A 23,142-nucleotide genomic window follows, 5' to 3' on the forward strand; every position below is an offset into this window, starting at 1 on the left:
CGGGTCTGAGCCTCTTCCTGGACGCCTTCCCGAGGCCGCGGGACGCCGTGCAATGCTCCCCCCCAGACAGCAGCACCCCGGTCCCTCTCCGCTCCTCCCGGTTCCACCCGTGTCCGCCCCGGGGCCCCCCGAGTCTCACCGCGCCCCCCCCTCACCCGGTACTCGATGACGGCAACAAATGGCGGTAGCCGCCTCACGCGGGGCCACGCCCACCGCGCGCGCTGATTGGCCGAGAGCGGCAGAGTGGTGCGACGCGATTGGCTAAAGCGCTGCGAAGCCCCGCCCAGAGGCGGTCCAGACAGTGTCTTGCACAAAGCGTTCCCGCCCTCGCGGTGGCCAATGGGGAGCGGCGGCGCGCCGGAAGTGAGGAGGAAGGCGGGGCTTTTAGGGCACGTGAAGGCAGTGCTGACCAATCAGCGCGCGGGGGAGGGGTGTGGCCTGGCGGCACGCGGAGCCGGGAGAGTCCGAGCCGGGAATCGGGACCGAACCGGGAAACCGGGACCGGCAGGAACAGGGACCAATCCGGGGAACCAGGACCGAGTCTGGGAAACCGGGACGAGCCGAGGAACCGAGTCCGGGCCGGGGAACCTGGACCGACAGAAGCAGGGACCGGCACCGGGACAGTGACAGACCGCTCCTGCCGCCATCAGGATCCACCGATACGGGGACAGGGACAGTGACCAACTGCCCCCACCGGCACCGGAACCGACTGGGACAGACCGGGACCAACCGCTGCCATCAGGATCGATCGGCACCGGCACTGGAACCGGTGCGGCATCGATTCGGTCAGAAACAGCGACCCGCCCGCTCTCACCGGGGCGTCGCGGCCACCGGGACTGGCCGGGTATGGCCCCGCCCCTCCAACATTAACCACGCCCCTTCCACCGTAGCCCCGCCCCCGTCATGTCCACGCGGTGCTGCTGCTGCGGCGGCTCCGGCACCGGGAACGGAACCGGGACAGCGACGAGGAACAGGATGGGGACCGGGAGCAGGACTGTGACAGGGACCGGGGCCAGGACTGTGACAGGGACCCGGAGCAGCAGCGGGACCGGGAGCAGGACTGTGACAGGGATCGGGACTGGAATGAACCCACGAACGGGACCGGGATGAACCCCGTGAACGGCCCCGCGATCAGTACCGTGCTCGTGACCGGCACCTCGCACCCACCGGATCTCCCTCCCCGGTGCTGCCCATCCCCGCTCCCCCGCCGCAGCCGCCGCCGCCGCCGCCCGTACCCCGCCCAGCGCATTTACCGGGTGCGCTGCTCCTTCCTGGAGCTCAGCGACGAGCAGGCGCTGCGGCGCTGCCGCCTGGACCGCGCGGCCATCGCGGCGCTGTGCCGGGAGCTCGGGGCCGACCTGCAGAGCCTGACCGGCCGCAGCCACGCTCTGCCCGTGGCCGTCAAGGTCACCTCGGCCTTGGCCTTCCTGGCCTCGGGCTCCTTCCAGACGGCGTCGCGCCTCAGCACGGGCATCAGCCAGTCGGCCATGTCCAACTGCCTGGCGCAGTTCCTGGCGGCCTTGCAGCGGCGGGCCCGGCCGCTACATCGCCTTCCCGCCGCCCGCCGAGCCCCCCGGGACGCCCCGGCGGCGCTGCCCGGTGTGCTGGGCTTGGGTGGGCGCCATGCACGTGGCGCTGAGGGCGCCGGCGGATAACGAGCCGCTGTTCCGCAACGCCGCCAATTTCCACTCCATCAACATGCAGGTGGTGTGCGACGGCCGCGGCCACATCACCAACGTGGTGGCCAAGTTCCCCGGCTCGTGCGCCAACGCCACCGTGCTGGAGAACTCGGCCCTGGCGCGCCTGATGGAGGGCAGCAGGAGCGAGGGGGTCTGGCTGCTGGGTGAGGGGGTTTGGGGGTGGGAAATGGGGAGATGGAGGACGGGGGAGGGGGGTTTGGGGTGGGAAATGGGGGTCTGGCTGCTGGGTGAGGGGTGTGGAGTGGGAAATGGGGGGTTTGGGGTGGGAAATGGGGATATGGGGTGGGAAATGGGGGGTTTGGGAGATGGAGGAGAGGGTTTGGGGTGGGAAATAGGGGGGATGGAGGATGGGGAAAGGGGTTTGGGGGGTTTTTGGGTGTTCTGAGGCAGGGGGATCCCAAAGATCATGGCTCATCGAAGGAATATTGAGATGGAAGAAGGGGGTCTGGGTGCTGGGTGAGGGGGTTTGGGGTGGGAAATGGGGATCTGGCCTGCTGGGTGAGAGGTTCTGGAGTTCAGGTGTGTTCCTGGTGCCCAAGAGTTGATTTAGGGATGTCCCTGCTGCTCCAGGTATCACTCAGGTGTATCCCCACCACTCCAGGTATAACTCAGGTGTATCCCTGCTGCTCTGGGTGTGTCCCTGATGCCCCAAGTGTGACTCAGGTGTATCCCCACCACTCCATGTGTAACTCAGGTGTGCCCCCACCGCCCCAGGTGTAACTCAGGAGTGCCCCTGCTGCTCTGGGTGTAACTCAGGTGTGTCCCCACCACTCCATGTGTCACTGATCTGTATCCCCACCGCCCCAGGTGTCACTCAGGTGTGTTCCTGATGCTCTGAGTGTAACTCAGGTGTGTCCCCACCACTCCATGCGTCACTGATCTGTATCCCCACCGCCCCAGGTGTCACTCAGGTGTGTCCCTGCTGCTCTGGGTGTCACTCAGGTGTGTCCCCACCGCCCCAGGTGTCACTCAGGTGTGTCCCTGATGCTCTGGGTGTCGCTCAGGTGTATCCCCACCGCCCCAGGTGTCACTCACCTCTCTCCCCCGCCCTGCAGGTGACGGCTCGTACCCGCTGAAGCCGTGGCTGCTGACGCCCATCGCGGGCCCGCGGGGCGCGGCCGAGCTGCGCTACAACGCGCTGCACTCCCGCACGCTGGCCCCGCTGCGCCGCACGCTGGGGCTGCTGCGCCGCCGCTTCCGCTGCCTGGCGGGCGGGGGGCTCCAGTACAGCCCCCCCAAGGTGTGCCAGATCTTCCTGGCCTGCTGCATCCTGCACAACATCGCCCTGCGCCGCCGCGTTCCCCTCCTGGAGCCGCCCGAGCCGTGCCCGGCGCTGCCCGAGCCGCCCCCGCAGCCGCCGCCGCCGCCCGGGCCCGGAGCTCGGGAGGGGCGCGCGGTGCGGGCCCGGCTGGTGCAGCGGGTGCGGGAGGGCCTGGGCTGAGGGGGGATAGGGGGGGCTGGGGTGCTGCTGGGGGGGGGGTGAGCCCTCATTTGGGGGGCTGAGCCCTGATCTGGGGGAGCTCCGGGTCCTTGGGGGGAACTGAGCTGTGATTTGGGGCGTTCTGAGCACTTTGGGGGGTGCTGAGTCCTGATTTCGGGGGGTCCTGACTCTTAACATGGGGGGGGTTCTGAGCCCTCTGGGGATCCTGACCCCTGATTTGGGGGCCTCTGAGTGCTCTGAGGGGTGCTGAGCCTGATTTGGGGGTGCTGAGCCATTGTTTGGGGGAGCTCTGAGCACTTTGGGGGGTGCTAAGCCTTGATATGGAGGACTCTGAGCCCTCTGTGGGGTCCTGACACCTGATTTGGGGGGCTCTGAGCACTTTGGGTGTTCTCACCCCTGATTTGGGGGGCTCTGGGTCCTTGGGAGAGGCCGATATCTGGTTTTGGGGGGCTCTGAGCCTCTGGAGAAGCTCTAACCCCAGGTAGGCTGGTCCATAATTTTGGGGGTGCCCTATTTCCACCAATTTTCCCCACATCTCATCCTTTAACCGTGTCCGTGCTCATTTTGGGACAAATAAATGATTTTTTTTTACAACTATTGTCCCACTGTGTTTTGGAGAGGGGAAGTTCTGGTCATTTTGGGGACCCCTAAAGGGGATTTTGGGGGTCCTTGCTGCGTGCCCATGGGTGGGACCCCTGCACCCCCCGTCCCCCAAAAGAAAACCCAAAATTTCCCCCCCCCCCCCAACCCCCCCTGCACCCCACAGGCCGCCGCCATTCCCACTTCCGCCTTCCCAGAACCCCCCAAATCCGTTAAAACCCTAAAAAAATCCCCGTTAGGCCCGTTCCGAACCCGGCGCTGTTGCCATGGCGATAGAACGCCGGAAGTTGCGCAACCGCTAAACCCTTCCCCCTCAGTGCGGCCATATCCGGTCCGTTGTTGAAACGGGTCCGTGGTGCCGCAGAGACCCGAGAGCGGTTCCGGGTCCGGAGTCCGCGGCCATGGCGTCACCGGAGGCCGGCGGGAGCAGCTGCCGGGTCGGGACCCCCGGGACGGGCCGGGGGGTCGGGACCGGGAGGGCCGAGGGGCTCGGGGAGTGCGGGAAAGGCGGGCGGAGCGGTTCGAGGACTGGTGGAACGGAGAACGGGCGGTTTGGGGGTGAAACGCTCCGGTTTGGGGAGATCTTGGGGTGCCAAATCCCTCTCAGGGCGGTTTTGGGGTGCAGGAGCGCTGGCGAGGAGGTTTTGGGGGTTCAGGAGGGTGTGAGAAGCATTTTTGGGGGTGCAGGACCGCCTGGCCGGGGGAATTTGGGGCTTCAGAGCCTCACCCGTGACAGTTTTGGAGGTTCAGGACCCCTCTTAGGGCGGGTTTGATGTTCGGGACCCCATCAGAAACACTTTTAGGGGTGCAGCACCCCCTGGCAGGGCGGGTTTGGGGGTTCAGAGCCTCAGGAACAACTTTTGGGGGTTCGCAATCCCTTCCACACCATCTCAGACCCCTTCCCTGCGTGTTCAGGGCTCCTTTCCCCTTCACTTTTGGGGCTCCACCTCCCTTCTCACCGCCCATTTTCGAGGTGCTGACACCTCCCCTCTCATTTCCCCCCCTTTTTCCCCCTTCGCCCACAATTTTGGGGTTCAAACCCCCCCGTTTATCCTCCCCCCAGCTGGAGTTCGATGTTCAGATGAGCTGCCAGGGCTGCGCCGATGCCGTGCGGGCAGCGCTGGAGGCGGCTCCAGGTGAGACCCCCGAGACCCCCAAACCCCGGGGACCCCCCCAAAGGTTTTTGGGGACCCCCCCCAGAGCCCCTTTGTGCCCCCCCAGAGGTGAAGCTGGTGGAGCTGCGGCTGCAGGAGCAGTCGGTGCTGGTGGAGACCACGGCGGCGGCCGAGCGCGTGCGGGAGCTGCTGGAGAATTCGGGGCGCAGGGCCGTGCTCAAGGGCATGGGGGGCTCCTCCGAGGGTCAGTCGGGGGTTTTGGGGGGTCCTGAGGGGGTTTGGGGGGTCCTGAGGGGGTTTGGGGGGGGGCTGAGGGGGTTTGGGGGATCACAGTGCGGTTTGGGGGGTCCTGAGGGGGTTTGGGGGGCTCCTGAGGGGGTTTGGGGTGTCCTAGTGGGGTTTGGGAGGAGTCTTGAGGGGGTTTTTGGGGGTCCTGAGGTGGTTTGGGGTGTCCCAGTAGGGTTTGGGGGGGTCCTGAGGTGGTTTGGGGTGGTGCTCAGGGGGTTTGAGAGGGTCCTGAGGGGTTTGGGGAAGTCCTGAGGGAGTTTGGGGTGTCCCAGTGGGTTTGGAGGGGTCACAGAGGGTTTTGGGTTCTCCTGGGTGAGTGCGGGTGGTCCTCTGGGGGTTTTGAAGGATCTCAGAGGGTTTTTGGGGGGGGTCACAGAGGGATTTTGGGGTCTCCTGGGTGGGTTTTGGGGTATCCTGAGTGGATTTAGCTGCTCCTGGAGGGTTTTTGCCATCCCTCTCTGTGATTCAGTGTCACTTTTGGCGGTGACATTTTGAACTCCCCGAGTTGATTTTTGCACCGGGGGTGTTTGGGGGTGCCTCACCCTGCCCTGTCCCCCCCAGTTCCCCCCGGAGGAGCAGCAGTGGCGGCACTGGGGGGTCCCGGGGGGGTCCGGGGGCTGCTCCGCTTCCTGCAGCTCTCCCCCAGCCGGTGCCTCGTGGACGGAGCCGTGTCCGGGCTCCCCCCTGGCCCCCACGGGCTCCACATCCACGAATTCGGGGACCTCTCGGACCCCTGCAACAGGTGAGAGGGTGGGGAGGGGGCTGTGGGGGGGTACAGGGGGTGGGGACCCCCAATTTCACCCCCATATTCCATCCACACCCTCAAAATCAGCTGTGGGGGCCACTTCAACCCTGATGGGGAGAGCCACGGGGGACCCCAGGACCAGCACAGGGTGAGCTGGGGGGCTTTGAGGGGATTTTGGGGGGTCTCTGGAGGATTTGGGGAGGTCTTGGAGGGATTTGGGGGGTTTCTGGGGGTTTGGGGGGGGGTAATGAGGGGATTTGAGGGGGTTTCTGGGGCATTTAGGGGGTCCTGGAGGGGTTTTGTGGGTGCAGTGTGGGAATTTGGGGGGTTTCTGGAGGATTTGGGGTGGTCTTGGAGGAGTTTGGGGGAGCAATGAGGGGATTTGGGGGGGTCTCTGGGGGATTTTGTAGGATTCTGGGGGGTCCTGGATGGGTTTGGGGGGGCAATGTGGGGATTTGGAGGGATTCTGGGGGATTTTGGGGTGGTCTTGGAGGGGTTTGGGGATGCAATGAGAGGATTTGAGGGGGACTCTGGGGGGGTCTTGGAGGGTATTGTGGGGTGGGGGAATTTGGGGGTCTCTGAAGGATTTGGGGTGGTCTTGGAGGGGCTTGGTTAACAATGATAGGTCAGGTGGGGTCACTGTGGGATTTTTGAGGTTTCTGAGGTGCAGTGAGGGGATTTGGGGGGGTCTCTGTGGGTTCCAGGGTGTCTCTGTGGGGTTGGGGGTTGCTCTGTGATTTTTTGAGGGGCTTCTGACCCCCCCTGCCCCCCCCAGCACGCCGGGGACCTGGGGAACATCTGGGCGGACTCTGAGGGCCAGGCCCGGTTCCGAATCGAGGACTCGAAGCTGAAGGTGGGAATTGGGGTCTGGGGAGGTCTGTCCCTGTATTTGGGGGGGGTCTCTCTGGGGTTCTGACCCCCCAAATCCCCCTCCCCAGGTGTGGGACATCATCGGCCGCTCTGTGGTGGTGGCTGAGGGCGAGGATGATCTGGGCCGGGGGTCGCACCCCCTGTCTCGCGTCAACGGCAACTCGGGCCGGGGGTGAGCACTTGGGGGGGTATTTTGGGGAGGGGTCTTTGTGGGGTCACCCCCCCTGACCCCTCCCGTGTCCCCAGGCTGGCCTGTGGCGTGGTGGCCCGCGCTGCCGGGCTCTTCCAGAACCCCAAACGCGTCTGTACCTGCGATGGCGTCACTCTCTGGGAGGAGCGCGACCGCAGCCGTGGGGCTCCCCTGGAGACGCCCGCCATGGAGACTCCCAGCTCCCACCTCTAGGAGCCCCCCGGGAACGAATAAAGAGTTGGGAGCCCCCCGCTCTGCAGAGGCTGCGGCTCCTTTAAGAAGAGGCGTGGTTTTAAAAAGAGATGGGCGGGGCTATCGCGGCGGGAAAATAGTGGGCGGGGCTCGCGCGAGCACGGTGCACACGGCACGCAGGCGCGCCGAGGGAGGGCGGTGCGCACGGCACGCAGGCGCGCTGCGCACGGCACCGCCCCCGCCGCCCTCAGGAACCGCCGCCATTTTGAAGCCGCCGCCGCCGCTGCCGGTTCTGTCCCCGCCACGCTCCCCCCAGCGATCCCCGCCGCGATGCGTCCTGGCATCAAACTCTTCGTGGGCAACGTCCCCGAGGAGGCGACGGCGGAAGAGTTGAGCGAGCTGTTCGCAGGCGCGGCGGGGCCGGTGCTGGGCGTCGCCCTCATGAAACAGTTCGCTTTCGTGCACCTGCGGGACGAGGCGGCGGCCGCGCGCGCCATCTCGCAGCTCAACGGGCACCAACTGCACGGCCGCCGCATCGTGGTGGAGCCATCCCGGCCTCGCCCCACCAACACCTGCAAGATCTTCGTGGGGAATGTGTCGGCCGCGTGCACGAGCGGGGAGCTGCGCTCGCTCTTCCAGCAGTACGGCCCCGTGGTGGAGTGCGACGTGGTGAAAGGTACCGGACCCGCCGCCGGGGCCGCGCGGCCCCCGCCGCCCAGCTCGGCCCGCGCCGCCGGGTGATCCGTGGCACCCGAGTTCCGTCCGACTGCGGCGTCGCCCCCGCCCGGACCCCAGCGCGGCCCGGGCTGGTGGAGCGGGGGGATTTCTGCCGCCTCCCCTTTGCCCCGAGCGGGGCCGTGCGAGCCCGAGTGAGCTCCCGTAACCCCCCTTCTGCCAGCCACGTCCGGCTCCATCGCATCCGCCCGCCCCCCGGCCGGGGCGGTGCGGGCCTGTGTAGGCGGTCCAGACCCCTTAACCCCCCCCTCTGGCAACCACGTGTCTTCGATCGCCTTCCCCAGGCTCAGGTGGGGCTGTGCCAGCCCCTGTGGGTGCCCCTGACCCCGTAACTTCCCCGGTAACCCTCCTCCAGCCGGCCTCGTGCTCTGCAATCGCCTCCCCAAATCCCAGGTGGGGCCATATGAGCTGGTGTGGGCTCCCCAGCCCCCTCAATCTCTACATGATCCCTTTTCTAACCAACCTCCTTATCCTCCCTCAAGTGGCCCAGGTGGGCTCCCCACACTCCTGAACACCCCATAACTCTTCTTCTGGCAGCTTTGTTCTGTGCCATCACCACCCCCAGTCCTGGGGGGGTGACCCCTGCCCACTGCTGCCACCTTTGTGACCAAATCATCCCCAGGACACAGTCTGGCCTCCACAGACACACTCAGCTATCGAGCTGGGACATGCACAGAACACCCTGTGAAACCCCTGAGGGGTTCAATGGCTTCACACTGGGGACCCTCAGCACAGCCTGGTGGGGTCACCCACCTCCCCCAACTCAACTGTCAGCTATGTCACACTGATGGACTGACAGGTGTCACTCCACATCCCTCTCCTGACCCTGCTGTCATCTCATCCCTTCTCACCTGACTCTGGAGTCCCGGTGATGTCCCCACAGTGCCCATGTGCCCCTGCCCACAGGAGGGGGACAGTGCTCCTCTGCTCTCTCGTTCCAGGTCACAGTCACCAGCACAGCTGGCAGAACCTGTCCCCTCAGGTTTGGGGGTGCCATGGCCACCCCGAGGGGATGGCAGCAGGGCTGGGGGTGACATGGAGGGGACATCCCCTCTTTGGGCTTCCAGAGTGGGACATGTGGATGTGGGACAGGAACCGGGGGGGATGGGATGGTACTGGGGGGATAAAGGAGAAGGTGGCATGGCACTGATGCTCAGAGGTCTGGGATAGGTTTGCTTGGCCAGTGATGCTCCCAGCACACCGCACACCCTTGGGTGGGTTGTCAGTGGTTCCGGTGGTCTCGGTCTGTGACTGCAGGGAAACACCACGGGGTCGCTGCCCTCCTGACCCGTCGTGCCACGGGGGTGACCCCCCGACCACCATGGGGGCATCCAGCCCCCAAACCTGTTGGGCCAAGTGCCACAGGCGGCTGCCAGAGCTGCCACCAGGTCCTGCTTCCCTGCTCCTCGCTGTCCTCAGTCGCCTCTGTGCTGCTGAGCCGTGGTTGTGCCGTATGGCACTGGCTCCTCGCCATGGCTGGGCACTCACTGGGGGTGCTCAGGGGCCCTTCCCTCCCTCCCTCTTCTCCCTCCTCTTCTTCTGTGTCTTAAGTCCCTGTTCCCTTCTGTCCTTGTCTTCTTCTGTCTCCATTTCCTCTCCCCCTTTTCTCTGTCCCTGTCCCACTCTCTGTGCTGGCGCCGGTTCTCTCAGCTTTGCTCCGCTCACTGCCAGGCCATCCCACTGAGCCCACAGTGCTGGCACTGCCAGCCCAGGCTGGGCCCTTGCTCCCCCAGTGCCAGGGAGGGGCTGGGAGGGCGCACAGGAGGCAGAGCCTGGGGGGACACGGAGGGAGCCGGGCGGGCTGGGGGAGGCTGTGAGCTGGGGGACGCCGGGTGGGCTGTGACCCAACGAGCGCGGGGCAGGGCCGATGGTGGTGGTCGTGTCTCCTCCGGCGAGCGGGGCCGGCAGCGCCGTCCCGGGGCCAGCAGCGCCCGTCCCGCGCCCGTCCCGCTGCCGCCGCACGGCTCGTTAGCGCCGGCTCCTGTAACGAGTTGTGTTTTCTCCCCTCACTGCTCTCTCTGCTGCTTTGTCAGACTATGCCTTTGTGCACATGGAGAACGAAGCCGATGCTAAAGTTGCCATCGAAAACCTAAATGGGAAGGAGGTGAAGGGGCGCCGGGTGAACGTGGAGCTCTCCACCAATGTGCAGAAGAAGGGCACGGGCCAGGCGCCGCCGCCCGCCCTCGGCGTCGACAAGACCAAGCGCATCGGCCTCGAGTACCGCGAGAAGTTCCAGCCCAAGATCGAGGGCTTCGACCAGCAGCGCCGGGTGGCTGACGCTGCCTTCCCCTCCGCCACGGGCGCCGGCTACGCCACCACCCCCTCCCTGTACGATTACCAGCAGCGCTTCGGCGCCAAGTACGACGCCTTCGATGCGCAGCCCCGGCCCGCCTCCCCCTCCTACTTTGGCAGGGACCGCAGCCCGCTGCGGCGCTCGCCCACCCGCGCCGGCTACGCGGCGGTGTCACTCCCCATGACGGCGCAGCCGGCCGCCTACCGCGCCCAGCCCTCGGCCTCGCTGGGGGCCACGTACCGAGCCCAGCCCTCGGCCTCCCTGGGTGTGGCGTACCGCCCGCAGCCCACCACGGGCCAGGCCGCCGCCTACCGCGCGCAGCCCTCGGCCTCGCTGAGCAGCGCCTACCGCTCCCAGCCCTCGGTCGGCTCCCTGGGCGCCGCGGGCGCTCAGCCCGCTGCCGCCAACTCCCTTGGCTCCTATGGCGCCCAGCCAGCCGCCGCCGCCTCGTACGGCGCCCAGCCCGCGGCCGCCAACTCCCTCAGCTCCTACGGCGTCCAGTCCGCTGCCCTGGCCTCCTCCTACAGCGCCCAGCCCGCCTCGGGCTACTCGGCCGGCTACAGCGCCCAGCCCGCCATAGCCACCTACGGCGCCCAGCCCGCTGCCGGTTCTGCCGGCTCCTACAGCACCCAGGCCGTGGCCGTGCACGTGGCATCCTACGGCACCCAGCTGGCCGCAGGCTCCTATGGCGCCCAGCCCATGGATGGCCACGCCGGCTCCTACAGCGCCCAGCCCGGCGCCGTGCTGTCTGCCGGCTACAGCGCCCAGGCCGTGGCGGTGCACGCCAGCTCTTACAGCGCCCAGGCCGTGGCAGGTCACGCCGCTGCTGCCTACCAGCCCGTGGCCGGCCACTCTGCCTCCTACGGTGCCCAACCCGCGCTGTCCACCTCGTATGGCGCCCAGCCCACCGTGGGCCACTCGGCCTCGTACGGCGCCCAGCCCGCCGCGGGCCTGCCCGCGTCCTACGGCAGCCAGCCCGCGGCCGCCGCGCTCCCCGCCGGCTACGGCGCGCAGACGGGCTCCTCGCTGGCCGCGTCCTACGGAAGCCAGGCCGCCGTCGCCGCCGCTTCCTACAAGGCGCAGGCCTCTGCCCCGCTGACGGCCGCGTACCGGGCGCAGGCCTCTGGCGCCATGGCGGCCTCCTACCCGGCGCAGCAGCCGTCCTCCGCCGCGCTGGCGGCTGCGTACCGAGCCCAGCCCGGCAGCGCCTACGACGGGCCGAGCCAGCTGGGGCAGCCGGCAGGCTCCTACCTGGGCCTGCCACAGGCCGCCGCCGCACCGCCCTACGAGCGCACCCGCCTCTCCCCGCCTCGCAGTGCCGCCTACGACGACCCGTACAAAAAATCGTCCTCTCTGGCTAAAAGGTACGGTGCCGGGCGGGGCACCGACCCCCACCCCTGCCTCCCACTGCTCGCCGGCTCCCCGGGCTCCGGCGCACCGCTCGCGGCTTGACCGGTGCCGTGTGGCACCGGCGCGGCCCGCTGTCGCCCGGCACGGTGGGCACCACGGCTCCGCTCGCGCCGCGCAGATCCTAGGGAGGGGACGGGGCTTGGTGCGGGTGAGGGGAGGTGATGGCACACAACGGGGCCTCCGTGGCATCCGATCCCGTCCTGCGCCGGCTTTGCCCATCGCGGTGCGTCCCCAGGTGGGACACAGTGCTGCCGCGGCGGATCCGAGCCCCGTCCCCTCCTGGCTGATCCCCCTCTCTTCTCTCGCCCAGGTACGGCTCCGAGCGCCGTCTGTCCGAGCTGGCCGATTACCGGCGCCTAGCGGACTCTCCGCTGGCGTATCGCCGCTCGCCCACCAAGTCCCCGCTGGACTACCGCCGGCTGCCGGACGCACACTCCGAGTACGCCCGCTACTCGGGCGGCTACAGCGACTACCTGCCCCCCGCCCGCATCCACTCAGGCTACCAGCGCCGCCTCTGAGCTGGCCACGGCCCCGCCGGGGCACGGACGGTTCTTTTTCAGCCGATTCTTTCTGGTTTTGCTGTTTGAGTTTTTTAGAAGGTTCCGCGGTTACAGTTGGCAGTGGCCGCACGGTTCATCCCCTGCTGGTGCTCGGTGCCGGTTCATAACCCGCCAGTGGTTGCAGCCATGCGGCTCAGACTCTTTTATACCACGAGTTGTCCCATTTTTTGGGTGAATTCCCCGTTTCCACCATCAGGCCCGGCACGGTGCTGGGGGTTTTTTATGACTGTAAATAAATGCTGGGGTCTGCTCCGGTTCCCGACGCCTCCCGCCTGGTTCTTTCCCAGTCCTGGGGGTCCATTCCCACCCCTGGGGACACCTCCCAGTGCCACCATCACCACCCAGCCCTGGCTGATGGTGCTGCCAATGCTGGAGCTGCTTTCCCACCACGGAGGAGTGCATTTGGAGGATGAGCAGCGTTCAGAGCTGGCAGCAGGAAGCACCAGACTCGGCCCTGCCACGACACCACCGCACAGGATCACTGGCACTGACCTGTGCTTTTGTTTTGGGTGAGAAAAGCTGGTTTGAGGGGTGGTGTGTGCCATGTCATGTACCGCTGTCACCACCGTGAGAGGCGCATCCTGTCCCCATCTCTCCCCAGGGACCAGTCACAGCCCAGTCTGGCTGTGCCGCAGGAGGGATGGCCAAGGCTCATTAACCATCATGGTTAATACCCAGGCAGGAGGATCTGACGCTTCTCCCCTCCTCCCCAGGGTGGTCACACACCCCTGGCCCCACGTCCCCAGGTGTGGCGATGGCAGCACCCGCGGGTGACCACGGCACCGATCGGCACTGGCGAGGCAGAACTGGCAGCATCACCAAAGGCATGTCCGGGACTTAATGACCTTAATTAATGAACCCCGAAAGGCAGGAGCAATCTGGGGACAAACGAGCCACTTTGAGGACATAATGTACCAATCGGGGACAAACAAGACAGTCTGCAGACTAATTAGCCCTGAGCAGGTTAAGCGGCAGCTCCTGCTGCTCATGGGAGGAGGAAGAGCTGGGGGTTAAAGCCCCTCTGTCACCCATGGGTGCCCCTCTGGGAGCTCAAGGATGGTTTTGGGGGTGTTCCCGTTTGCAGCAGTCCCTCCCTGGGGGCAGAGCCAGGCAGGGCACAGGCAGCACCGGGGAGTCCAGAAGGTTCCGTGCCGTGTTCTGAGGGGACGTGAGTGCAAAGAAAGAACCGTGGGCGGAGCCAGCGCCGTTTGTTAAAAATTTTGAGTTTTATTTTACCGGAAAGTGGGGTCGGGGGACTCTAAATCACTCGGGGGGTTCCACCCCCGCCGGCGCGGCGCGGCGGCCTCCGGTCAGCTACAGCGTTGGGCTAAAAACCTACCACTGGATTATCCACCCTCTTAAAAAATAAAGGAAAAAAAAAAAAAGGCAAAACGACGACTCGGGAAGAGCTCCGGGGGAATAGGGGGGCGGCGAAGCAAAGCAAAGCTGGCGCTGGGGCACGGCTGCGGCTGCGCGCTCACACCTGAGCCTGGGGTGGGGACCCAAAACTACCTGGAAAAGCAAAATCCTGCCCAGGGGGGCGGGGGAAGCTGGGGGAGGGGCTGAGCTAATCCTGCCCGGGCTGAGGACGAGCCGCGCGTCCGCAAGGAACGGGCCCGGGAGCGGCACGCGGCGGCGGTGGCACCCGGCGCGGCCCGAGACGCGCGGCGCCGAGTCGGCGTGCGACGGGACCCCGACGTCCAGCCGCACAAATCTTACCTGTAAGAGAAAAGAGGAGTTGGCGCAGGTGCCCCCGGGGCCGATCCGGAACCGTGCCGAGCCCCGGTGCCCTGGGGAGCTGCGGCTTCCTGGCAGCAAGAGAATCCTGACGTAGAGCAGCGGCGGGGCTCCGGCCCCCTCGGACCCTGGGCCCGCCGGGACCTGGGCACAGCCCGAGCGAGCAGGAGCTGCCCCCAGGCCGGGGGGGCTCTGCGGGAACCCCCCACCCCGCAGGGACTGTGCCGGGACGGTGCCCGGCCCAGCAGGAACATGAGTTACAGCCATGACAGTGACACCAGCACCGCTCCGCTCACCACGGCGCCTCCTCACCACGGCCGGGCTTTAACGCCCGTGGGGCCTGTCCGTGTCACCGTGACCCGTCACCCGCCTCAACCTCAACTGGCACAACCGGGACCACCGGCAGCGGGGCCACCCCGCGGTGCCGAGAGCCAACAATGCGCTCACCTCCGGCTCAAAAGGCGGAGTATCGCGCCCGGTCCGCGTACGGGTCCCGCCCGAAGCGCTGCATGTCGTAGAGGGACGCCCGGGCCACCGAGGAGACGGGCGACAGCTGCCCACGCTCGTACGTGTACGCCTCTCCGACGGTGCTGGCCGCAGCGGCCGTGCGGCGCAGGGGGCTCCTGTCCCGGGTGTAATACGTGGAGGACGCGGCGGCGGCCGCGGCGGTGGCGGCGGCGGCAGCGACGGCGGCCGCCGCGCCCGGGGTGGGCAGCAGCGCTCGGTCGTACGCGTCTAAGGTGGTGGGGATGCGGCCGGCCATGGCCGTGGTGGCGGCCATGGCCGAGGACTGGACCTGGGAGTACTGGGCGTACTGGGAGTACTGGGCCATGGTCTGCTCCGCGTAGGCGTCGTACGCCGAGGCCGTGGCGTAGGAGCGGACGCGGTAGCGCTTGTAGTAGTCGGCCATCCCGCCGTAGGCCTCATCGTAATACACGGTCTCCCCATAGCCCGCGGTGTAGGGAGTGCGCACGGCTCCGTACTGCTCGTTATAGGCCTCGGCAAAGTCCGCCACTTGCCCCGGGCGATCGACCGGGCACTCCTTAGACCAGTGCCCCTCCTTCCCGCAGCGGTAGCAGCCGCTCTTGTCTCCCATCCCGGGCGCCGTCCGCAGCCGGCTGGTGGACAGCTGCACGCGCATCCGCTTGCCTTGGGGAGAGACGCGAGAGGCAGGGTCAGTGCGGCCGTGCCGGGGCACCGGCGGGACAGGACGGCACCGGCTGCCACCCCCCCAGCCCTCCGCAGCCACCGGCGCGGGAGGAGCCTCCGCGGGACCGAGCGAGAGCCACCAGATGGACGCCGGACAGCGGCCGACCGGGACGTGCTGCCACGGCTGAGCGCGGCCACACCGGCCGGCCCGGCAAAGCCCCGGCAGCCCGGGATCGGAGCCAGCACTGCCGGCCCCGTGTGACGGCAAAGCTTCGCGCCGGAAAACGCCGGAGCGGCGGAGAGAGGGATGCGACACCGGGAAGCGCCCGGGTGCGAACGGGGCCCTGCCCGAGCGCGGCACGAGGCAAAGCCAAGCGCGGACGCAGCCTGGACAGCTCTGGGTGCAGCTGTGCCAGCCCGGCTGGGTCACTGTTTTTTTGGGGAAGGCCCGGAATGGGGGCGGCGGGACATGTAGAGCCCCGGCAGCACCGGGAGCGCCCGGTCCAGCCCTGCTGCCACGTGGGTGAAGCGCTGGACGCCGCCCTGAGCACCCGGCCGGGAGACACGCTCGCCATCACCGCCGCCAGCGCCGCGGCTCGAGTCCGGCCGCTCGGCCCCGTCGAGCGCCCGAGCGACGCCGGGCGCGGGGTCGGGCGCCTCCGTCACCCTCTTACCAGGCTGGGCAAAGGCTACAAGGGCGGGCGGCAGCCTGGCGTCACCCGCTGCTCCGGCCCGGCACAGGACGTCGCCGTCGGGGTCCTCCTGCGGGGCGGCCGTGCTGGTTAATCAGAGATGGGTCAGTCCCGTCCTCCCCGGCCCAGAGCCCCCGAGCCCGAGCCCTCGCTCCGGCCGCACCGCGCGGGCGGCCCCGGGAGCTGCGGCGGGGCGGGCACCAACCGACACCAACCCCAGAGTCCCGAGGGCGCTGCACGGCCCCGCGGAGACGGCCGTGGTCACGTCCGGGATCGACCCCGGAACGGGGACTGGTGGGAGCATCCACCATGGACCCCGGAGCCCTCCCACCGCCCATCCCCATGGCTCACCTTGGAACTCGGTGTTGTCCAGCCCCCGGATGGCCTCCACGGCATCCTCGGCCCGCTCCATGTGCACGAAGGCGTAGTCCTTGACGATGTCACATTCGATGACGGGGCCGTACTCCTCGAACTTGGCGCGCAGCTCTAGGTTGGTGCAGGCGGGGCTGATGTTCCCCACGTGCAGCTTGGTGGAGGCCTTGCTCTTGTTCTTGCTGGCCTCCACATTGATGCAGACGCCGTGCAGCTTGTGGTGGTGCAGGTTGCGGATGGCGTCCTCGGCCGCCGTCTTGTCCTCGATGTGCACGAAGCCGTAGTTCTTGATGATGTCGCACTCCAGCACCTTCCCGTACTGCTCGAACAGGGAGCGGATCTCCTGCTCCGTCGCCTCCCGCGGCAGGTTCCCGATGAACAGCTTCACCATCGCGACCCGCCTGCGCCGGACAGTGCCGCCGTGAGCCCCAGAACCCCCGAGGAACAGCTCGAGGAACTGCCCACACACAGCCCCGAAACCCCCTGAGGAACAGCCCGAGGAACAGCCCTGAAAGCACCCAAGGAACAGCTCGAGGAACAGCCCACACGCAGCCTCAAAACCCCATGAGGGACAGCCCCCAATCCCTCGAGAAACAGCCCACACACAGCCCCAAAACAGTGTGAGGAACAGGCCAAGGAACAGCCCTGAAAGCCCCCGAGGAACAGCCTGAGGAACAGCCCACATGCAGCCTCAAAACACCGTGAGGAACAGCCCCAAACCCCACGAGGAACTGCCCACACACAGCCCCATAACACCCTGAGGTACAGCCCGAGGAACTGCCTACACACAGCCCCAAAATCCCTTGAGGAACAGCCCAAGGAGCAGCCCGAGGATCAGCCCCAAAACACCCCGAGGAACAGCCTGAGCCTCTGTGAGTGTGAATTCCCTGAATCACCCAGAATCTCGTTATTTGTACCCAGGGCTTTGCCCCCCAAAATCCCACAAGAAACAGCCTGAGCCTCTGTAAGTGTGCCCACAACCACCCTAAATCCTCCTCAAACAAACACCTCAATCCTCTGGGGCTGTACTCTCCAAATCATGAAATAAACACCCTGAATCTCTGTGTGTGTGCCCAGGGTTGTGCCCCCAAATCTCTTGAAACACCCCAATCCCTGGGGCTGTGCTCCCAAACACCCTAAATCCTCCTCAAATACCCCAAACCTGCTCTGTGCTCAGGGCTGGCCCCCCAACACCCCTCAAATAAAGCCCCCAAATGTCTCTGTGTGTCCCTGGGGCTGTAGCCCCAAAGACCCCAGATCTCCTCAAGTAAACACCCCAAAACTCTGCTCATTCAGGGCATAGCCCCAAACACCCCAAATTCCTCAAAAACCTCATGGTAGCCCCCCGGAGCTGAGGCCCTTTTACAGGGCATAGCCCCAAACACCCCAAATCCCCCACAAATTTTGCTTCTGCTCCTTCAGGGCGGAGCCTCAAACACCTCAAATCCCCCCCAAAATAAACACCCCAAAGCTCTGCTGTCCCCCTCCTACACCGTGCCCACAAACACCCCCCAAAAAAAAAAAAAAATCACCTTAAACCTCTGACACCCCAAAAATCACCTTAAACCCCTGAAAACCCAAAATCCGCCTCAGTCTGTGATAGCCCTTGTCCTGCAGGGCAGAGCCCCCGAACTCCCCAAAATCTCTGCGACCCCCAGAGGGCAGCGCCACGCCCCGAACCCCAAAATCCTTCAGGCCTGAGACCCCCCCCAAACCCTTCTTGTCCCCCTCAGATCCCCCTCAGGCCTGAGACCCCTCAGATCTGAGACCCCCCAAACCCCTCCCCTCCACAGGCCCGAGATCTCCTCCGAACCATCCCGGATCGCATCCCCCGCGGCCTGCGGACGTCCCAGCGGGGCGATGGCCGGGCCTGGCCCTTGTGTCCCCGCCGGTCCCGGTCCCGGTCCCGGTTCCCGGTCCCGAACCCCCCGCCCGGGCCCCCCCCGCCCCCACCTGCCCCGTCCGCCGCGCGCTGCTCACAAAATGGCGGCGGCGTCTCCCGGCCCCGCCCCGCCTCCCGCGCACTCATTGGTCGCCGGCGCTGTCGGTCAAAATCCGCAGCGTGAGGTCATCGATCCGCCAGGCGGCCCCGCCTACATTGCGACTGCAGCCAATCACAGGAGGGGGGGCGGAGCGAAAGGTGGAGCGGTCCATGAGGGTACGGCGGGGGGGGGGCGGGGGCGGTCCATTCATGGCGGGGGTGCGCGTCGATCACTGGGAGCTGTACTGGTAGCACTGGGCCTGTACTGGGAGAATTGGAGGCTGTACTGAGAGTGCTGGGCCTGTACTGGGAGCTCTGAAAGCCGTATTGGGAGCACTGGGAGCCGTACTGGGAGCACTGGGAGCTGTAGTGGGAGCGCTGGGCCTGTACTGGGAGCTTTGGGAGCCATACTGGGAGCACTGGGAGCCTTACTGGGAGCACTGGGCCTGTACTGGGAGCTTTGGGAGCCGTACTGGGAGCACTGGGAGCCTTACTGGGAGCACTGGGCCTGTACTGGGAGCTCTGGGAGCCGTACTGGGAGCACTGGGCCTGTACTGGGAGCACTGGGAGCCGTACTGGGAGCACTGGGAGCCTTACTGGGAGCGCTGGGCCTGTACTGGGGTCACTGGGGGTATTGGGAGTGCAGGGAATACTGGGGGCGCTGGGGGTATTGGAAGCACTGGCAAAATCCTCAAATCCCACCCCTCCCAGTCCATCCCAGTTCCTTCCCAGTCCATCCCAGTCCCTCCGCAAACCCTCCCAGTCCCCCCCATCCCCCCCAGTCCATCCCAGTCCCCCCCAATCCATCCCAGTCCCCCCCAATCCATCCCAGTTCCCTCCCAACCCCTCCCAATCCTTCCCAGTCCCTCCCAGTTACCTCCCAGTCCCCCTCAGTGCCCCCTAATCCCTCCCCGTCCCCCCGGATCCCATCCCAGTCCCTCCCAGTCCCCCCCCAGTCCTTCCCAGTCCCTCCCAATCCCATCCCAGTCCCTCCCAGTTCCCTCTAATACCTCCCAGTCTCCCCCAGTCCCTCCCAATTCCCCCTGCCCCTCTCCCCAGCACACTCAGACCCCCCAATCTCTGTCTCCAATCACTTTATTGGGGTGGGGGCTGCACGGTGACATCACCGGGACAGGGGAGGGGGGGGACACACACCGAGCCCCCCCCGTGTCCCCCCCGTGTCCCTCCGTTCCCACGGGACCCCCCCAAACTCTCCGTCTCTATTTGTTCTTCTTGAAGAAGCTGAAGCGTTTCTCCCTCTCCTTGTGCTCGCGGGCCCGGGGGGCTCCCTCGGCCGGGGGGGGCACCGGGGGGAGGCTCAGGGCCCTCGACATCGCCTTGGGGGGACCCCCGGGCACCCCCGAGCCCTCCCGGGGCCCCCCCGAGCCCGGCACGGCCCCGGCGGAGGCGGCGGCAGCTTCGATGGCCCGGAGCCAGAGCGCCATGTCGGCCTGGGGGGGACAGCGGGACAGTGGGGACACCGAGGGGACAGTGGGGACACCGAGGGGACAACGGGGACACTGAGGGGACAATGGGGACACCGAGGCGACAATGGGGACACCGAGGGGACAGTGGGGACAGTGGGGACACTGATGGGACAATGGGGACACTGTGGGGACAGTGGGGACACTGAGGGGACAGTGGGGACACCGAGGGGACAGTGGGGACACTGAGGGGACAATGGGGACACTGTGGGGACAGTGGGGACACCGAGGGGACAGTGGGGACACTGAGGGGACAGTGGGGACAATGGGGACACCGAGGGGACAGTGGGGACACCGAGGGGACTATGGGGACAGCGAGGGGACAATGGGGACACTGTGGGGACAGTGGGGACACTCAGGGGACAGTGGGGACACTGAGGGGGGCAGGGGACATTGGAGGGACAGTGGGGACACCGAGGGGACAGTGGGGACACTGAGGGGACAGTGGGGACAATGGGGACAGTGGGGACACCGAGGGGACAGTGGGGACACTGAGGGGACAGTGGGGACACTGAGGGGACAGTGGGGACAATGGGGACAGTGGGGACACCGAGGGGACAATGGGGACACTGAGGGGACAATGGGGACACTGTGGGGACAGTGGGAACACCGAGGGGACAGTGGGGACACTGAGGGGACAGTGGGGACACCGAGGGGACATCGGGGACAGTGGGGACATTGAGGGGACAGTGGGGACACCGAGGGGACAATGGGGACATTGAGGGGACAGTGGGGACACTGAGGAGACATTGAGGGGACACTGAGGGGACAGTGGGGACACACCGGGGGGACACCGAGAGGACAGTGGGGACACGGGGGCGGGGGGCAAGGGACATCAGGGGACATCGAGGACACGGAGGACACTGAGGGGACAATGGCGGGTGGGTCTCACCTCGTCCTTAGCCTGGAACAGGAATTCCTTCCCATCGCTCAGCCTGGGGGGGGCCGGGATCAGCCTCCAGCACCCCCACTGTGACCCCCTCGTGTGCCCCCATTTTTCCCCATCTTCCCCTCCCCATTTTTAACCATTTCCCTGCCCCAATATTCCTACTTTAATTTCTCTTTTCCCCCCTATTCTCCCCCAATTTCCCCCCATTTTCCCCTCAGTTTCCCCTCCGTTTTTCCCATCTCCCTCCAAATTTCTCCCCATTTTTTCTCCTATTTCCCCCCATTTCACCCCAATTTCCCCCTATTCTCTCCCGACTTCCCTCCCCATACTCCCTCCATTTTCCCCCCAATTTCCCCCCCATTTCTCCCCCAATTCCCCCATTCTCCCATTTCTCCCCAATTTTCCCCCTAATTTTCCCCCATTCTCCCCCCATTTTTGCCCCAATCTTCCCCCTCATTTCCTCCCAATTTTCTCCCTATTTTCCCCCCATTCTTCCCCCAATGTCTCCCCCATTTCCCCCCCTTCTCCCCCAGTTTCCCCCCATTTTACCCCCCATTTCCCCCCCATTCTCCCCCCAATTTCCCCCCCGTTACCCCAGCCTGAAGACGTGTTTCCGTTTGCGGTAGGCGGTGGCGGGCTGGCAGCGGGCCCCGCGCAGGGGGGTGGGGGGCTCGCCGTGGTACGGGACCCCCGCCCCAGCCCCCCGCGCGTCCTTGAACACGCTCAGGACCCCCCCCCGCAGCACGCAGTACAGGCTCTGCCACGACCTGGGGGGCACAGGGGGGGATTTAGGGGGGGTTTAGGGGACCCCCACCCTTAGGACACAGCCTGGGGTCTGCCTGGGGTCTGGGGGAGTCACTGGGGGGGGTCACAGGGGGTTTAGGGGACCCCCACCCCGCAGCACGCAGTACAGGCTCTGCCACGACCTGGGGGGCACAGGGGGGGATTTAGGGGGGGTTTCGAAGGGGTTTAGGAGGGGTTATGGGACCCCCACCCCTCCAGACACAGCCCCGGCTCTGCCAGGACCTGGGGGGGGTCACAGGGGGGGCTTAGGGGACCCCTCCCACCTGAGGGGGTCACAAGGGGGTCTCAGGGGGGTTTAGGGTACCCCCACCCCTCCGGACACAGCCCCGGCTCTGCCAGGACCTGGGGGCCGTTGTGACTTTAAGGGAAAGGCGCGGCACTTAGTGGGCGTGGCCATGGCAGGGCGCGGTCATGTGGGCGGAGTCACTATGCCCATATAAGGCAGTGACACGTGGGGGTGTGTGTGAGGAGGCGTGGTCTGTGCGCATCAGGGGGCGTGGCTTGTGTGGGAAGGTAAAGGGGCGTGGCAGTGAATGGGGCGTGTCCCCAGGGCGTGTCCCTGAGGCCGGGCAGTGACCCCAGGCCAGGCCATGTCCCTAGGGTGTCCCCCAAGGTGTTCCCAGGGTGTCCCCAAGGCCAGGCCATGACTCCAGGTGTCCCCAGGGTGTCCCCCAAGGCTGGGCCCTGTCCCCAGTGTGTCCCCAAGGTGTCCCCAAGGCCTGGCCATGTCCTGAGGGTGTCCCCAGGTGTCCCCAAGGCCCGGCGGTGTCCCCAGCTGTCCCCAATGTGTCCCCAGCTGTCCCAATCCTGTCCCCAGCTGTCCCCAAGGTGTCCCCAAGGCCCGGCAGTGTCCCCAATGTGTCCCCAGCTGTCCCCAGGTGTGTCCCCCCTCACCTGTTGGTGGCTCTCTTGCCGGGCGCCTCCAGCTCCTGTTTCCGGCACAGCCCCCCCTCGAGGGTCTCGGGCGGGGGGGGGGCGCGGGGGGGCAGCGTGGCCGCCCCTCCCCCCGGGCCGGGCCCCCCCTCCTGCGCCGCTTTGGGGACCTGGGGGGGGGCACAGGGCTGAGGGGGGGGGGTCCCACAGGGGGGTCCGGGGGTGTTCCCCCCGCATTTGGGGGGGGTCGGGGTGGGGGGCGTTACCTGGCCCGCGGCGCCGTCGGGGCGGATCCCGTTGAGGGCCGGGGGCTCCGGGGGGCGGCTCTGGGGGGTGGGCGTGGCCCTGGGGGGGGGTGGGGACACGGGGGACACCCCCCTGTCACCCCCAGAGCCCCTTCCCCAAATCCCACACCTCCTTCCCCCCCCCCCCCTCAACGCGGGGGTCCCCCAACCCCCCCCAAATCTCAATGTTCTCCCCCCAAAATCCCCCCCACCCCTCCACCTCGCCCCTCCCTCACCTCGGCCCCTCCCCGCCCCCTCCCCCGTCCTGGCTCTCGGGGGGCACCAACGGGGGGCTCCCCCCGAGCTGGGCCTGCGCCGGGGGGGGCTCGGGGGGCTGCAGCTTCCTCGCCGCCTCCTCCTCCTCCTCCTGCTGCCGCCGCCGCCGCTCCTTCTCCTCCAGCTGGGGGGGATCAGGGGCTCAGGGACACCCCGGTGACACAGGGATCCCACGGGGACACCCCCGAGGGTGTGGGGGTGACACAGGGACCCTCAGCTGTGTCCCCTTGCCACACCCCGTGTCCCCCTCCCTGTGCCCCCCACGTCCCCCCATCGCCCCCTCCTCATTTCCCCCTTATTCCCCCCATGTCCCCCTCCCCATTTCTCTCTCATTCCCCCCCATTTTCCCCCCATGTCCCACTCATGTCCTTGATGTCCCCCTCCCGATTTCTCCCCCATTTTCCCCCCATGTCCGCGTCTCCATTTCCCCCTCCATGTCCCCCCTGTCCCCCATCCCCACGT

The 23,142-nt window shown here is 66.7% G+C and overlaps 4 protein-coding genes across 9 annotated transcripts in view; 2 read left to right on the forward strand and 2 right to left on the reverse strand.

The window, feature by feature from the left end:
- The first annotated feature begins 4,090 nt into the window (after positions 1 to 4,090).
- CCS (copper chaperone for superoxide dismutase) lies at positions 4,091 to 7,230 on the forward strand. Its single transcript, XM_063182386.1, has 8 exons — positions 4,091 to 4,178; positions 4,805 to 4,877; positions 4,963 to 5,100; positions 5,706 to 5,886; positions 5,977 to 6,037; positions 6,665 to 6,742; positions 6,828 to 6,931; positions 7,006 to 7,230. The coding sequence occupies exons 1-8, from the start codon at positions 4,143 to 4,145 to the stop codon at positions 7,160 to 7,162; spliced, it is 828 nt and encodes a 275-aa protein (XP_063038456.1). The 5' UTR covers positions 4,091 to 4,142; the 3' UTR covers positions 7,163 to 7,230.
- A 167-nt stretch (positions 7,231 to 7,397) lies between these two features.
- On the forward strand, positions 7,398 to 12,402 carry RBM14 (RNA binding motif protein 14). Of its 2 annotated transcripts, XM_063182394.1 has the most exons (3): positions 7,398 to 7,817; positions 9,910 to 11,533; positions 11,890 to 12,402. In XM_063182394.1, the coding sequence occupies exons 1-3, from the start codon at positions 7,472 to 7,474 to the stop codon at positions 12,095 to 12,097; spliced, it is 2,178 nt and encodes a 725-aa protein (XP_063038464.1). In that variant the 5' UTR covers positions 7,398 to 7,471; the 3' UTR covers positions 12,098 to 12,402. The 2 variants fall into 2 exon arrangements, with proteins under 2 accessions (XP_063038464.1, XP_063038465.1); XM_063182395.1 differs by lacking the exon at positions 9,910 to 11,533 and having other exon boundaries at positions 11,890 to 12,069.
- Positions 12,403 to 13,346: 944 nt separating this feature from the next.
- Positions 13,347 to 18,121, reverse strand: LOC134433586 (RNA-binding protein 4B-like). 5 transcript variants are annotated; one of them, XM_063182398.1, is made up of 4 exons: positions 18,043 to 18,097; positions 16,069 to 16,490; positions 14,324 to 15,025; positions 13,347 to 13,858 (listed from the first exon to the last, which is right to left on the reverse strand). In XM_063182398.1, exons 2-3 carry the CDS (start codon positions 16,478 to 16,480, stop codon positions 14,331 to 14,333), a joined length of 1,107 nt encoding a protein of 368 aa, XP_063038468.1. In that variant the 5' UTR covers positions 16,481 to 16,490; positions 18,043 to 18,097; the 3' UTR covers positions 13,347 to 13,858; positions 14,324 to 14,330. The 5 variants fall into 5 exon arrangements, with proteins under 5 accessions (XP_063038468.1, XP_063038470.1, XP_063038467.1 ...); XM_063182402.1 differs by lacking the exon at positions 13,347 to 13,858 and adding an exon at positions 15,700 to 15,787 and having other exon boundaries at positions 14,889 to 15,025; XM_063182401.1 differs by lacking the exon at positions 13,347 to 13,858 and adding an exon at positions 15,700 to 15,803 and having other exon boundaries at positions 14,889 to 15,025.
- Positions 18,122 to 19,186: 1,065 nt separating this feature from the next.
- Positions 19,187 to 23,142, reverse strand: part of LOC134433581 (spectrin beta chain, non-erythrocytic 1-like) — a 31,842-nt gene continuing 27,886 nt past the window's right edge. The window contains 6 exon segments of the mRNA XM_063182390.1: positions 19,187 to 19,521; positions 20,447 to 20,489; positions 21,037 to 21,210; positions 22,142 to 22,290; positions 22,387 to 22,465; positions 22,641 to 22,804. Of these exon segments, the coding sequence (XP_063038460.1) occupies positions 19,291 to 19,521; positions 20,447 to 20,489; positions 21,037 to 21,210; positions 22,142 to 22,290; positions 22,387 to 22,465; positions 22,641 to 22,804 (840 nt within the window). The 3' untranslated portion in view covers positions 19,187 to 19,290.

The sequence above is a fragment of the Melospiza melodia genome, unplaced genomic scaffold (assembly GCF_035770615.1).
Source record: "Melospiza melodia melodia isolate bMelMel2 unplaced genomic scaffold, bMelMel2.pri scaffold_208, whole genome shotgun sequence".
NCBI classification, from domain to species: domain Eukaryota; kingdom Metazoa; phylum Chordata; class Aves; order Passeriformes; family Passerellidae; genus Melospiza; species Melospiza melodia.

Excerpts from the sequence above, each read along its gene's own strand:
- CCS (XM_063182386.1), top strand. The coding sequence starts at position 4,143 with ATGGCGTCACCGGAGGCCGGCGGGAGCAGCTGCCGG. Across the intron at positions 6,038-6,664 it reads GACCCCAGGACCAGCACAGG|CACGCCGGGGACCTGGGGAA; the intron begins GTGAGCTGGGGG and ends TGCCCCCCCCAG. Across the intron at positions 6,932-7,005 it reads AACGGCAACTCGGGCCGGGG|GCTGGCCTGTGGCGTGGTGG; the intron begins GTGAGCACTTGG and ends CCGTGTCCCCAG.
- RBM14 (XM_063182394.1), top strand. The coding sequence starts at position 7,472 with ATGCGTCCTGGCATCAAACTCTTCGTGGGCAACGTCCCCGAGGAGGCG. Across the intron at positions 7,818-9,909 it reads GGAGTGCGACGTGGTGAAAG|ACTATGCCTTTGTGCACATG; the intron begins GTACCGGACCCG and ends CTGCTTTGTCAG. Across the intron at positions 11,534-11,889 it reads TCGTCCTCTCTGGCTAAAAG|GTACGGCTCCGAGCGCCGTC; the intron begins GTACGGTGCCGG and ends TCTCTCGCCCAG.
- LOC134433586 (XM_063182400.1), bottom strand. The coding sequence starts at position 16,480 with ATGGTGAAGCTGTTCATCGGGAACCTGCCGCGGGAGGCGACGGAGCAG. Across the intron at positions 15,026-16,068 it reads GGACAACACCGAGTTCCAAG|GCAAGCGGATGCGCGTGCAG; the intron begins GTGAGCCATGGG and ends TCTCTCCCCAAG.